Source organism: Stegostoma tigrinum, chromosome 32, assembly GCF_030684315.1.
Source record: "Stegostoma tigrinum isolate sSteTig4 chromosome 32, sSteTig4.hap1, whole genome shotgun sequence".
Taxonomy (NCBI): domain Eukaryota; kingdom Metazoa; phylum Chordata; class Chondrichthyes; order Orectolobiformes; family Stegostomatidae; genus Stegostoma; species Stegostoma tigrinum.
Window position 1 is genome coordinate 23841766 of NC_081385.1, and position 13593 is coordinate 23855358.

Genomic DNA, 13593 nt, shown 5'->3' on the forward strand with positions numbered 1-13593 from the left:
AGGTAGTCCGATTTCATTTCAGAAGTTACATGACATCAAGTTATGGTCCAACAGTTTTATTTAAAATCACAAGCTTTCAGACCACTGTTCCTTTGTCAAATGAAGTGTTTTAAATAAACCAGTTGAGCTTTAACCTGGTGTTGTATGACTTCCATTTTTGTCCAAACAGGTCAAACACTGGCATCTCTACACCATGATACCATTTCACTGAGATAAGGCCAAATACAAGTTATGGAATCATATGGACAGAGGCTATTTAGCCCAAAGCTTTTGTGCCAGTTTTTTGGAAAGCTATTCTGTTAGCCCCCATTCCATGAGTCATCAAATCATCATCAATGAATTGGTTTGTTTTGTGATTTTTAAGAACATACAATGAGATTTCTGTAATATCCCATGCGAGTCCCCCCTGATCCAGCAGATAAATTGCTGCCATGACCTTACTCACAGGCTGAAGATCTACTTTTCTTCTCAGCCATTTCTCAGAATCTGTCAGAGTCTGTATTCAAAGAACAAGACTCGGACTTGGTCTGGCTGGATTACTTTCTCATATCAGATCTCCTGAATAGACATCAGGCCATGTGTTTGCCATACTTTCTTTTTCACTGAGAAATTTGACCCTTTATTCTCTCTCTGTCTCCAGGATGGCCAACAGGACTTTTAACGAAGCTGGTTACTATGCCTCTCCTGCTGCTCTCACTTTAATAACATCATTCAGACATAATGAACAATGATAGCTCAGAGAAAAGAAGCTAAATCAGAAAAAATCACCCAATTTCTTATCTGGAATGAGTTAATGATCCTACTTTCTCAGAGGAAAATTACACAGAAGTAGCATCACACCATGCACTGGTTCTCGGAGTTTTTCACGAATTCATCTTAGCCTTCTTTTATAGGATATTAGCTATTTAAGAACAAATTCACTTATGACTAATACTTTATATAAATTCAATCAAGCAGTTTCAATTTTGCCTGACAGCTCGGTCCAGATTAAAGATTCATAAGGATGAGGCCAGAGCTGAGCATTCCTAATTTTCTGGAAAAGGGTCCAGACCCGAAACGTCAGCTTTCCTGCTCCCCTGATGCTGCCTGGCCTGCTGTGTTCAACCAGCTCTACACCTTGTTATCCTTAATATATCTGGGCCTTATTTCTCCAGAAAAGATAAAATGATGATCTAATAGATGTCCTTAGAATCATGAAAGGATTTCATAACTAAACATAGCTCCCACATGTGGGAGAGATCAGAACTAGAGGGTCACAAAGGTAATCATTAATATGTCAATAAGGATTTGAAGAGCAGCCAGTGAATTTTCAGTATGTGGAACTGTTTGTGATGAAGTCCATTTCCAGCATTTTTTTGACAATCTAACTGAACAAACAGCTTGGCAGATGGCAACATTCAACAGGAGGGTAATGCGAGTTTTTTTTGATAGGACAGTTAGGACAATCAAGGCCCATGGAACAAGAGTTCAGAGGAGACAGACATAGACTGAAGGTTAATATGTCTTTGAAGGAATGCGATCTGGACTGCAAGTTTAGGAATGCAGTTGAGTCCTCAGTGAAGAGTCAAAAGCAGCTGAATGGGTCTATGTTGATAAAATGAAATGATTCAGAAGTCCAAGGAATTATTGGACAGGTAGGAATTAGAAATAGGACCCTGTGAAATTGCTGGGAGGCTGAGAAAGGTGGAAAATCATGGGCTCTGTGTAACCGAAACCATAAGGGCTTGACATGAATACAAAATTAATACCTCAGTGCAATAAGAGAATGGGTTTTGAAAGCTGACAAACAGTATTTTCCTGATGTAACTGAACAAAATTAAAGCTGAGAGCAAAAGCTCAAGGTCAGGACTGGTCCAGTGAAGCTAGCTGTTGGTGAGTGGCAGGGGGAGGTGATAGCCTAGTGGTATTATTGCTGGACTTTTAATCCAACGAACCAGGAATCCTACCATGGCAATCCAATGTTTTTTTTAAAATGGAATTAAGAGTCTAATGATGATCATGAGTTCATTGTTTATTGTCAGATAAAAACTTTATGATTCATTAAATATCCTTTGGAGAAGGAAATCTGTCATCCTTACCTAGTCTAACCTAGATGTGTCTCCAGAACCACAGCAATGTGGTTGACTCTTAATTGCCCTGTGGCCAATAAGGATGGGCAAAAATTGTTGGCTTAGCTAGTGATGCCCTCATCCTGTGCATGAATAAGATAAAATTTATGCTCATGAATAGTTACTGAGCAGTTTCAGAGTTCAGAGAGTGTGAATCTAGAACAGGAGGATGATTGACCAGTGAAAGGAGTAATAATTGAGCCAATCCATTGCATGGAGTTTAAACGCTAGACTAACAGAAGTGAAAAATTGTAAACCTTTGTGAATTTATCTGAGATTTGATGACTCATCATATCTTAATATCTGCAGCGATTGCTGAGAAATCCATGGGACTTGTGTTAACCACATTTACTGTTTAGTGTGTGCCGTGAGGTGTTTGATTATAATATATTACACATAGATTCATAAAGTCATACAGCATGTAAATAAGCCGCTTGGTCTAACTAGCCCAAGTGGAACATAATCCCAAATTAAACTAGTTCCACCTCCCTGCTCCTGGCTCATATCCTTCAAAATCTTTCTTTTTCATATACTTATCCAAATGTCTTTTAAACATTGCCATTGTACCCACATTCACCACTTCCACAGGAAGTTCATTCCAAACACGAAAGACCCTCTGTGTAAAATGTTTGACCATCCTGTCTTTTTAAAACCTCTCTCCTCTAGGCTTAAAAACATGCCCATTTGTTTTGAAATCCCCCATTCTAGAGAAAAGACATTTCCCATTAATTCTGTCTACACGCCTCAAGATTTTATAAAATTTTATAAGGCCACCTCTCAATGTTCTATTCTCTGGTGAAAGAAGACCCAACCTATCTAGCTCTTCTTCACAGCTCCAACCTTCCATACCCAGCAACATCCTGGTAAGTCTCTTCTGAACCTTCTCCAGATTAATAACATCCTTTCTATAAGCAGGCAACCAGAACTGGATACAGTACTGCAGAAGAGGCCTCACCAATGTCCTGTAGAACCTCAACATGACTTCCCAACTCCTATACTCAAAAGGACTGGGCAATGAAGGCAATGTTTACCACATATTAATTCTGAGTGTTACAAGTAAATTTTTCATACATTCTACTTAATTGTGTTCTACATTTAAAGTAAAGTTTTGCTGTTTATTCAAAACTGTGGAATCTTTTGACTTTGTTATCTTACTGAGGACCTGGCTCTGAACATTTGCCTACTTTTAAAAAAAATTACAATCCCTAACCAGATTGCAACATAATTTAGAGAGCTCATCTGGGCTCACAATAAAAATTTGCCCCTCCTGTAATTATAAGAAATTACATGAGGTAGTTGGGACTAAAGCATAGGTGGATTTAAGGTGAAGCGAAGTAACTACATGAGGCTGAGAGAAATAGTAAAATTGAATTAAATTAAGCAAAATAGGGAAAGGGGCTGATGCAGAGGATAAAAAAATGACATTCTTCTTTTCGACTAAGTAATTTGTTTCAGTAAATTGCCTGTATGTAACATTACATGAATATATGTTGTAGATTTCTCTGTGGTAAAAGTTGTTTGGAACAACAAAACTTAGAACCTTCCCCACAGTTTGACAGCTTTCCAATAATCATTGGCCTTGTTTGCACCAGCAAAGTCAGACTCAATCAACAAGCTATTCAACTTTGATTGAGCTCTTCTGCCTATTGGCTCAATATTCAATCAACACAAAAAAGCTGCCTTGCCGAGTGTAACCATGGTAAACAGGATCTGTCTTGGAAAATAATTTATCTCAGCACAGAGTGGAGCGACATAGTGTTGTGAAGCATGATCTTAAAAATTACTTAATATCATTTCAAATGAAAGGGTTGATTTTCTGACAAGAGACACCTGGTGAAGAGGCTTAATTATGGAGAGGAAGCACATATCCTGACTGATTGGGAACTAATGGGTGTTATGGATCTGAATCTGAATAGTCCCAGCAGGCAAGATTCCCTGCCAACTGCTGTGTCAGGAAATGTACCTTGAAGTTTCTCTTTTAAACTACAAGGTTAATCTTCACAGAACAACAGAAATAACATCCATTGTGGTGGAATGTGTATTACTGTCTTTAAGCTAGATTTCTGAGTCTAGCTCCTCCAGGAATTGTAGAAGAAATCTTGCTTTTGCAACCAAACAAACTCAGCGAGATGACAATCTCTCTTTAACACCTTAAAATTACCTTCTCGTTAAAACAAAGTCAAAGTCAATTAAAACCATTAGTTGCAATGCACAAACTAATTATAAGGGAATCTTATTTTGGCAAAACCTGTCGCAGATAGACTTCCCATGTACCAAATATTTCCTGAGTTCTTGCTATAAACCGTGGATAGGTTTCAATTTCAATAAGCCGATTAACAATGCTTTACAAGTCCCCAGAGTTTATAATAATCTAATTTCACTGCAATGTAGCAAATAATATAATACACTTCCTGTTATTGGTGTCACCTTGGCCCCACTGCAGACACAGATAAACACAACAGAGTGCTGCATTGTCAGAGGCACATAGAATGTTAAACCCATCTGATAGTCTGTTGAATCAGATAGATATGCAAGGTTCCATTAACTTCAATTCCCTTAATAGCACCACCAAAAAAATGTGATTTTAGCAGAAGTCAATCATTTAGCCCCACAAGCCTCCTCCATCTTTTAGTCAGATTATGCTGTTCTTTTACCTCACATCTTATTGCTCGATGTTCTTGGCTTCCGAACATTTGAGAATAGTTATATGATACAAATTCATTATTTCACTGGCAATATGAGACAATTTGTACTCAAAAGAAATTAATCCAGTTGCTGCAGAATTTGTTCTTTCATGTTCCGTTTGAGGCTTTCACTGAACTCGAGATACTGTCATTTCTCATTACAACAAAGTTTGAAGGATCCGGGAACACTTCATACAATGAATCCTTTTTTCAGAAGATTATGAGAGGATTGAGGGGCTGACCTCCTTCCATTTTGAGTGTAACTCACATTAGTAATAACAGCTTCTTTCCCAAACCGTACAAATGACACAGCACTGAAGGGTGCCATGAGACCAATCTTATCCACTTGCTGGGGGAACGGTAGCAAAAAGATAACATCACTAGACTAATAATCCAGGAGTTCAGGCTAATGCTGTGGTATCATGTTTTAAATCTAGAAATAAATAAGGAAAGCAGGTGGTGAAATTGAATTCATATACAAAAATCCAGGACTTAGTGGGTAACATTCCTGCTATGTATTTGGATACTCTTTCCAGTTATCCCAGTTATTCTTTCCAGTATTTTGGAAGCAGAGTCATTAGTGACATTTCAGCGACTGCTGGGCATGCACATGGACAGCAGTGAATTGAGGAGAATATAGGTTAGGTTATTTTACTTTTGGATTAGGATTATTCCACGGCACAACATTGTGGGCTGAAGGGCCTGTACTGTGCTGTACTTTTCTATGTTCTATGTTCTATGAAAGCAAGTCTTTAGAGAAGGCAATCTACCACATTTGCCTGGTCCAGCTTACATGTGACTCCAGACCTACAGCAATGCGATTGACATTTACCTGTCCTAATTGTCTGAGCAAGTCATTCAGTCCAAGGACAATTAAGAATGCTTGGTGTAATAAAGAACTGGATGGCAGAGTTTACAGTGTTCTGCAAAAGAAGTAAACGTGAGGTGAGAAAACCCTTCTTGCACAGTTCTGAAATGCACTACCTTGAGCTGTGATGGAGGCAGATTCAATTGAGGATTCAAGCTGGCATTGGCTGATTGCTTGAGTAAAAACAACATGCAGGGTAATGGGGAAAACACAAGTCTTTGGCATTAAGCCAAAATGCTCAAAGTGCTGGTGCAGACATGACGGGCCAAATTTCCTCAATCTGCACCAGAACAATTTTGTGATTCTGCGATATAGTGTAGTGTGGTTTATTTTTCTTTACCAATCATTACAGATGAGACAAGATACAAGCACAACTAGTCAGCTGCTCAAATAGTACATTGCTAACATATCTCGACACTCAGATTAAACACCACTTTACTGTATATCTAAGTGTTTAAACTATGTGATAACCAATCTAGAATCTAGAATTACATAACGTGAAATTACACTTTATTTTGTTTGTGTACTTTGGAAAATGCTTTCTTCTGTAGATGCGTAATGTCATTCCACAGTGCATTTGCTTCTGTGCTCTTTGTAAACTGTGATGTGAGAGGCTTTGCTAATTGTGGGAATGGGAGTGGAGGAGGGGCTAGAAGTCAGAATAATTCATATATTCATAGATTCATACAGCACAGAAAGGCCCTTTGTCCCATTGAATTTGCGCTGGCATAACTACCATTAAAAGTGTGGTAATCCCAATTTCCCGCATTTGTCCCATATCCTTGAATGTTATAGATGGGAGGAAAAAGTTCCTGTTCACAGAAATGTTCCTTCAGAATCTAACTGACCGAGCTTTTTTTTATTCTGAAAGCTGTGCTAATGCCAGAACCTATGAGTTTCTTATTGCAGATTATTCTTTAATCAACCTTATCAGACTTGTTATAACACAACTCTGAAGCAGATGAGACTGAATCCAGGTCTTCTAGCCCAGAGGTAGGTATATTCGTACTGTGCCACAAATGCCCTTAGTTTCTTTACATATACTGGCATTAAAGGGATTCTGCTATCATTTCTGCAAAGGGTCAAATCCCAAGCCCACTTTCCATCATTCTTCACCCATTCATTTTAATGCCTCTTGAATCTCTAAATGCATTCTCATTTGCAGATGTTCCACATCTGGGATGACCACCTGAGAAGTCACCTTGTTTGGTTCATCAAGTTAATGGCATCTCTAGGCTGAAGTTCATTTGTGGTTTATATTTCCCCTGGCCCCTTGCATTCTCCGCACAAGATAATCTTCAATAAGATGAAGACCACCCTGCATTAAATTCCATGAGTTCAAACAAACAGTAGGTTACTACTACCTGGAAAGAAAATATAACGTAGCAACATATGGTATTTATGTTCATGAATATTACTGAAAATTTCACATTTTATTGACATTTCCTTCTTGCACTTTTCAGGACAAAGTGCAAAAATACCAATCTTTGTTGGAGGCATTGCTGTAGAGAATGGAATCGTTAAAAATAATTGATTCTCAACAGCCATTGTTTAAAATTTAAACGAGATGGGTTGGCTCTGATTAGTTAGTGCATTGCCCTGAGAAATAAACCAGCAAATTGCTGTCACCTACTCTGTTGAGTTGGAATATGTGCAGAATGAGTTGTATCAAATATCCTCGCTTTCTCTCGACAAGCATTGTGGGTTTAGCTGCATCCAATGAACTGCAACAGTTTAGGAAGGCAGCTCATCACTACTGCAATATTTGCACATGTTCTTTCTGTCTGCAAATAACAGGCCCCTGTGTATACAGTATATGTAGTTTCTAGTTAATGCAAGTGTGTCATATTGCGAGCCCAGCTGACAATCCTTAATTAGCTGTCAACGTGATTCTTTGCACATCCAGTATTGTCGAGCAATTATTAGCTAATTGCAAAATCAAATCCTATGTTTGGAAGCTATTGCAAGTTTGGCCAGTGTGGCCGGTTGAGTATGGTCAGTATTTGTTTGTTGCAAGCAGGCAAAGGGATATGCTGTTTGATAAGATCTGCTAGTATTTGGGATCAGAACCTGGCATCACAAAAGAAATGAAATTAACAGACATCATAACTCATTTATTTGAAAGGTGAGAAGTCTTTCTGATTTAAGGGCATTATCCTCTTAGTGGTGATACCACTCATGATGATACTCCAAAATAGCAATGTGAAACAGCTAGCTTCAACTGTTGCTCAAACTTTTGACATACTTATACAAACAGGGTAACCTGAGGTTGACTGGGCACTTATCAGGGCCAGTGAGAAATTTATCGTGAAAAATGGCCTCATCAGAGTAACCATCATCATATAGGATGGTTCTGGCTTTCTCAGTTCCACCATCAACTTTTCAGCTTCTGAAGTGTGAGCTGATAATTTTACAACAAGGACAAAAACATTTCTGGGACCTCAATGAATGTGATATATCCTTAACTGGCATGAGTTAATGATTGAGAAGTTAACAGGGGAACAACTGCAATGGGATGTAAATTGAATTGAGTAAAATAAATTCTAGCCAGGTATGGAAAGAGAAATAGAGAAGGAAAAAACGTTGGATTTAGAGTGGGAATGAAAAAAAGAAAAATTAGATCTTAAAAAAAAATCTTTAAGTGTAAAAATCTCTAACAACAATTTTTCAACTGACTGGACAGTTTTAATGGTTCTGGACCCATGCAGCTGACTGACTTTACAACATACTTACCTTGCTATTGATCAGAGTAAAATTTCTGAGGCGAGCTTAATGAATAGTTAATACACATATCCAGTAAGTTCTTAAAAATAAAGTGGAGGCTAAGTGTGAGAGACTGCTGTAGCTAGTGTAGCAAAGTAATTTAACCAACAAGTTGTAAAAATTTGCTACTTAAGATACATTTATTAATCTTTGAATTTGCTAGTTGATTTGAGCTTTGATAATTATCTATTTTTTCTTTATTCTTTCATGGGAGCATTTATTGCCCATTCCTAATTGCCCAGAAGGCAGTCAATGGTCAACCACATTGTTGTGGGTCTGCAATCACATATAGTCTGGATCAGGTAAGAATGGCAGTTCACATTAGTGAACCAGATGAGTTTTTCCAACAATCAGCAATGGATTCATGGTCATCATGAGACTCTTAATTCCAGATTTTTATTTAATTGAATTCAAATCCCACCATCTGCCATGGCAGGATTCAAACTCTAGAACATTTTCTGGGTGTCTGGATTAACAATCCAGCAATAATACCACTAGACCATCGCCTTCCCTGGTACCCTCGCCAATCATTATTTTCTAACAAGATCCAGTCTAATATTAGTAAGATTGTTTTTATTGGGACCATTCATTTCCAAGAAAGCTGCATAGTATAATTTCTTACGATTGCTACACAAAATAAATCATAAATTTAGCATCTACTTGTATATGTTCACATGGTGTGATACTTCAGTTTGTTTTCAGCAGATTTCATGTATCCTTTCCATTCGTATCCTTTCCACAGTGAGGGTTTTTTTACAATATGTCAATGTGCATTCTTCATGTCTGAACATAGACGATCAATGGCAGCATTCAAGTCATCTGTGTATCTTTGTATCTGAACTTACTATGATCAGAATCTCATTATACAACCTGACTTCAATCAATAGGTAACAAGCACGAGGAGTAGATATTCCTAACGTGGGTCACTTTGTCCAACATTAGAATCATCAGGACTGCTTAATAGTCTACAATAACTAAAATACCCTCTCCATTAAATCTGTTCATTGGAATTAGTCCCCAAACAATTGGTCACTTGGTGTCTTCAGTCCACTAGCAGAAGCTGCCAAATGATGAATTACACGAAAACCAGACAATTCAAATTGGCGTTTGAAAATCTGCCATTTTTCTCCAATCTTCTAACCAGTCTTAAATTAGTGTTATAGTTATCAGTTTTCATTATATAGTCAACATGACCTACCTGTGCATTCATTATGGTGACTGGAACTGCTCAGTTTTTAAATCAGAGTTCAAGCCAACAACTGGTACCTGTGTGAATGAAAATGTTTGAAGTATAGTCCCCAAGAGTTGCTCAGTATTTTAACTCACTGTAGGGCCACACTGAAAAACAAGCAACCCTGATTATTATTATTCCAGCAACAACAGGCAGACAGTCCTGAAAACCAATCAGTAGGACTAAGATAAGTAATTTAAGAACACCATTGTTAGTTTGAGAACTCCAAATAAATCAGCCTGTTCTCATCAACCAGTAGAATTAAAATAGGCATCCATTAGAATTGCTTGATCTTGGCTTTGAAAGACAGAAAAGTCTTATTTTTGCTTTTATAGCCCGTTGGATTTAGTTCAGTTGCTGTGCGCTGATGCCCTGTGCATTGTAACAGCGATGACTCAATGATATGTGAAAATGCAATGTTTAGACAATCAGAGTATTGTGTTCAACCCTGACTGATTAAATTTGAAATGGTTTATTGGTAACAGAGTCAGAAATGAAAAGGTCTGCACATTGAATGTAACTTCTTACCTGAATGAAGGTGATATTTGCTAAGCTGTGATGACAACAGCTAAAATACATTAGTTGAAGAGATGTAAAATATTTTACATTGGTTCACCGGCCCATTGCGTTCTAAATCTTCCAATAAACGTTAAATCATAAATAAATCAAAATGGAAATTTCTGGAAATGTTGGGCAGCTTTGGCAGCATCCATGTAGAGAGAGATAAAACATAGTTAATGTTTCAGGTCAATAACTTACTATTAGGACTCTGCTAACCCTGTTTCTTTCTCAGCAAATCTGCTGAGCATTTCCAAAATTTTCTATTGCTGCTTTAAAGTTCCGGTATCTGCAATATTTTGCCTTTGCATTATTTGTACATATGGTCCACATGATTAGTTCATCAAATATTTTGGGAAATAACATGCAGGTACCCTATTTAAGTAATTTTTTTACAATCATTACCAGAAAACCCAAAATTGAGATGTATGAAATATCATACTTGTCTTCTAAAACTTAAGAATAATGATTCCTTAAGACACACACTCTACTGAGTTATTGCCGCACTGATTTTGGTTTGGAGTTTATCCAGATTGAGATTGCATCTGTACTTATTAAGGGTGGTATTAAAACGCAATGGTATTATCACTGGACTGTTAATTCAGAGACCTACAATAAATATCTGGAATTAAGCATCTAATGATGACCATAAATTCATTGCTGATTGTCAGGATAAACCCACCTGGTTCACTAAAGTGCGTTTGGGAAGGGAACTATCATCCTTACCTGGTCTGGCCTATATGTGACTTGAGACCCACAGCAATGTGATTGACTCTTAACTGCCCTCTGGGCAAATAGGGATGGGTAATAAACACTGCCTGGCAGCAATGCCCTCATCCTGTGAATGAATAAAGAAAAAACATTTCCTGTATTGTGCACCCACTGCAACATTCCATCATCCCATGCATACAGATATACACATTACTCCAAGCTCACACCGTCATTCTAAGGTTTTTTTCCCCAAATGTGCACAGAATAAAGATGAAAAGAGAGCAACCATATTCTAAAATTCCATTACTGCTTCTTTAAAGTGCACCCTGGGAATGCTGGGAGCAGTTCATGCTGTGGTCTTTCCTTTGCCCAAATTCCCAGTTTGCTTGCAATTGCAGCACAGAAACTGTCAATGCAGCAATGTGGAATGTGTGGGTGGGAGATTAAGCCCTAGCTTTACACCAGAAGCACATTTCCAAAATAGAGATGCTGTAATTGAAATCTTCCATCAAACAGCATGTAAAGCAAAAATGTTGTGTGTAACTTGTGTAGAGTATTTTGAGCTTTATTTTCCATCGAATGATATGTAGCTCTGACAATTTTGTCATTTTGTGGCAGGTGATGAAGAAATGTAGGACCAACCTTGGAGATGCCGAAGAGACGGGACATCCTCGCAATTGTATTGATTGTTTTACCCTGGACTCTGCTTATTACAGTTTGGCACCAAAACGCCATCTCACCTCTGCTAGCCCTCAGAAAGGGTAAGTGATGGCAGCTTTACTGATTACCCAAACTGCTCATTGTTTGTAAAGTGATTTCTGAAAGGAGCACTAAGGAAGATTTTCTATAATTGTCCTCTGGATATAGAAATGTCAGGGTCTGAAAAATGTCATCCAGTGATGCAATATGAGACGTCAAAAAGCTACCTTGTCCATAAGATATTTCTGTGATTACTGTAATAAGGGACGTGATAACTATATAAGCTAACATATCCAATAAATATCCTGCAAATGCTAATATTGCAATGCCATTTCTACGTAATTGGAAAGTGGCAACAGCCATCATTTTACATTTAGTAGAAAAGTTGAAACAATTAATGGAATATTTCTGAACTAAGCATCATAGAAATATAGAAATTTCATTAAAATTTCAGTCATTTTTTTCTCAATTGTTTAAAATTACTTTCTTATAGGCACTCTAGTTATACAGATTTTTTTCTCTATTGCCTGGGTGATGAAGTGTAGTGATGAAATTTGACCACATTCCATGAACATTTTCTTTCTGCTCAGATTATTGAAGAAATGTTGAACAGTTCCAGTTACAAGTGAGAGATCCTGACTTTTGGACTTTCCTCTTCATGCTTCAGGACAGTGAAAATATCAGGCAAATGATAGTCTAATTGAAAGGAGAGGTTGAATTAATATGAACAGTAATTAAATGTGAAAAAGGAAGTTCCATTGGAGTGTAAATGTAACTGAAAACATTGGAAACTAAATATCAGATCATCAGTGTGAGATACAGCTAATTGGAAAATTAATCAGTACCAGTCAACAGCTAAATGAAACAGAACTGCAGTGTAGTGAAAATTCTGGTGGATGAAAGAAAATTAGAGCATGGAAAGACGAAAAGGACCAGTTAGATCAACAATCTGTCCTATACTGTCATATAACATGACTTCAGCTCACCATCATCCTCATCCATCCGGTATCCACGAATAGCCAGGCAATGTCCTGTGAGGAGCAAGTCATCAGAGATAACTAATAGACAGTTAAGGCAAATGAGTGAAGAAACTCTTGTAGAAAATTCAACCCCAGTGTTCCAGGTGAGGTTGACTGAAACCTAGTACAAGAATGAATTATATTTCCTGAATTAACTTGCAAATATTTTCCAACATTTCATTTTTGCAATAGCCTGATGCAACCCCAAATCAATTAATCCCATGGAACAAAAGATCATTTAGCAGCTTTAAACTAATGAACATTATCTCCTCTAAGTATATGTAAGAAATGTAGATTGCTTGCAATTAATTCACCGATACAATTAAATTTTATGGTAACCCTGAGTATGGTTTATATAATATTACAAGCATAACATTTTCAAATCAATCTTTTACTGTTCAGTTGTTGCAAATTGATTCTCTGGCTTGCTGATATTGTGTCTATTTGATATGATCCTCCGCATATTCATTCCTCAGTGGTCTGCCCATTGGCAGGTCCTTGGCTCATTGCCTGCTGGTGCTCCATCTTGAGCTGGTTTAGTCAGAGGTGGCTTGTCATAGTCTTCCACTTCAAGGGTCAAGGCTAGGAGGCAGGTCCCAAATCTACGTTGATCAGAGCAGGAATTGAACTGTGCTGTTTGAATTATTCTAATCACATGTTAACCATCACGTCAACTGAGCTACCCATTTCACATCTAATAAATAAATCTGTTAATTTACCATTAAATCTCAGGCTCTTTTTTGTGGAGTTATGTGAAATTTAGTTAACTGGCCTATACAAAACCTTTTTGAAGCTGGCTTCCATCTTGCAATTGATTTAGTTAAACATGTCTGTCACCTATTGCTGTTCTGCCATTCATTGGAAACTTCCTTGTCTTGCTACTTCTTCCAAAATGCACCACCTTACACTTATCAGGGTTAAATTCCATCTGCCTCTGATCTGCCCATCTAAC

The 13593-nt window shown here is 37.6% G+C and overlaps 1 protein-coding gene across 7 annotated transcripts in view; it reads left to right on the top strand.

Moving 5' to 3' along the window:
• The window catches only part of LOC125466825 (galactosylgalactosylxylosylprotein 3-beta-glucuronosyltransferase 1-like), a 171329-nt gene that overhangs the window by 122359 nt on the left and 35377 nt on the right, over nt 1–13593 (top strand). For all 7 annotated transcript variants that reach the window (XM_048561896.2, XM_048561897.2, XM_048561895.2 and 4 more), the window contains one exon: nt 11542–11684. In XM_048561896.2, coding sequence (XP_048417853.1) covers nt 11573–11684 — 112 coding nt within the window. In that variant the 5' untranslated portion in view covers nt 11542–11572. The remainder of the gene's footprint in view (nt 1–11541; nt 11685–13593) is intronic.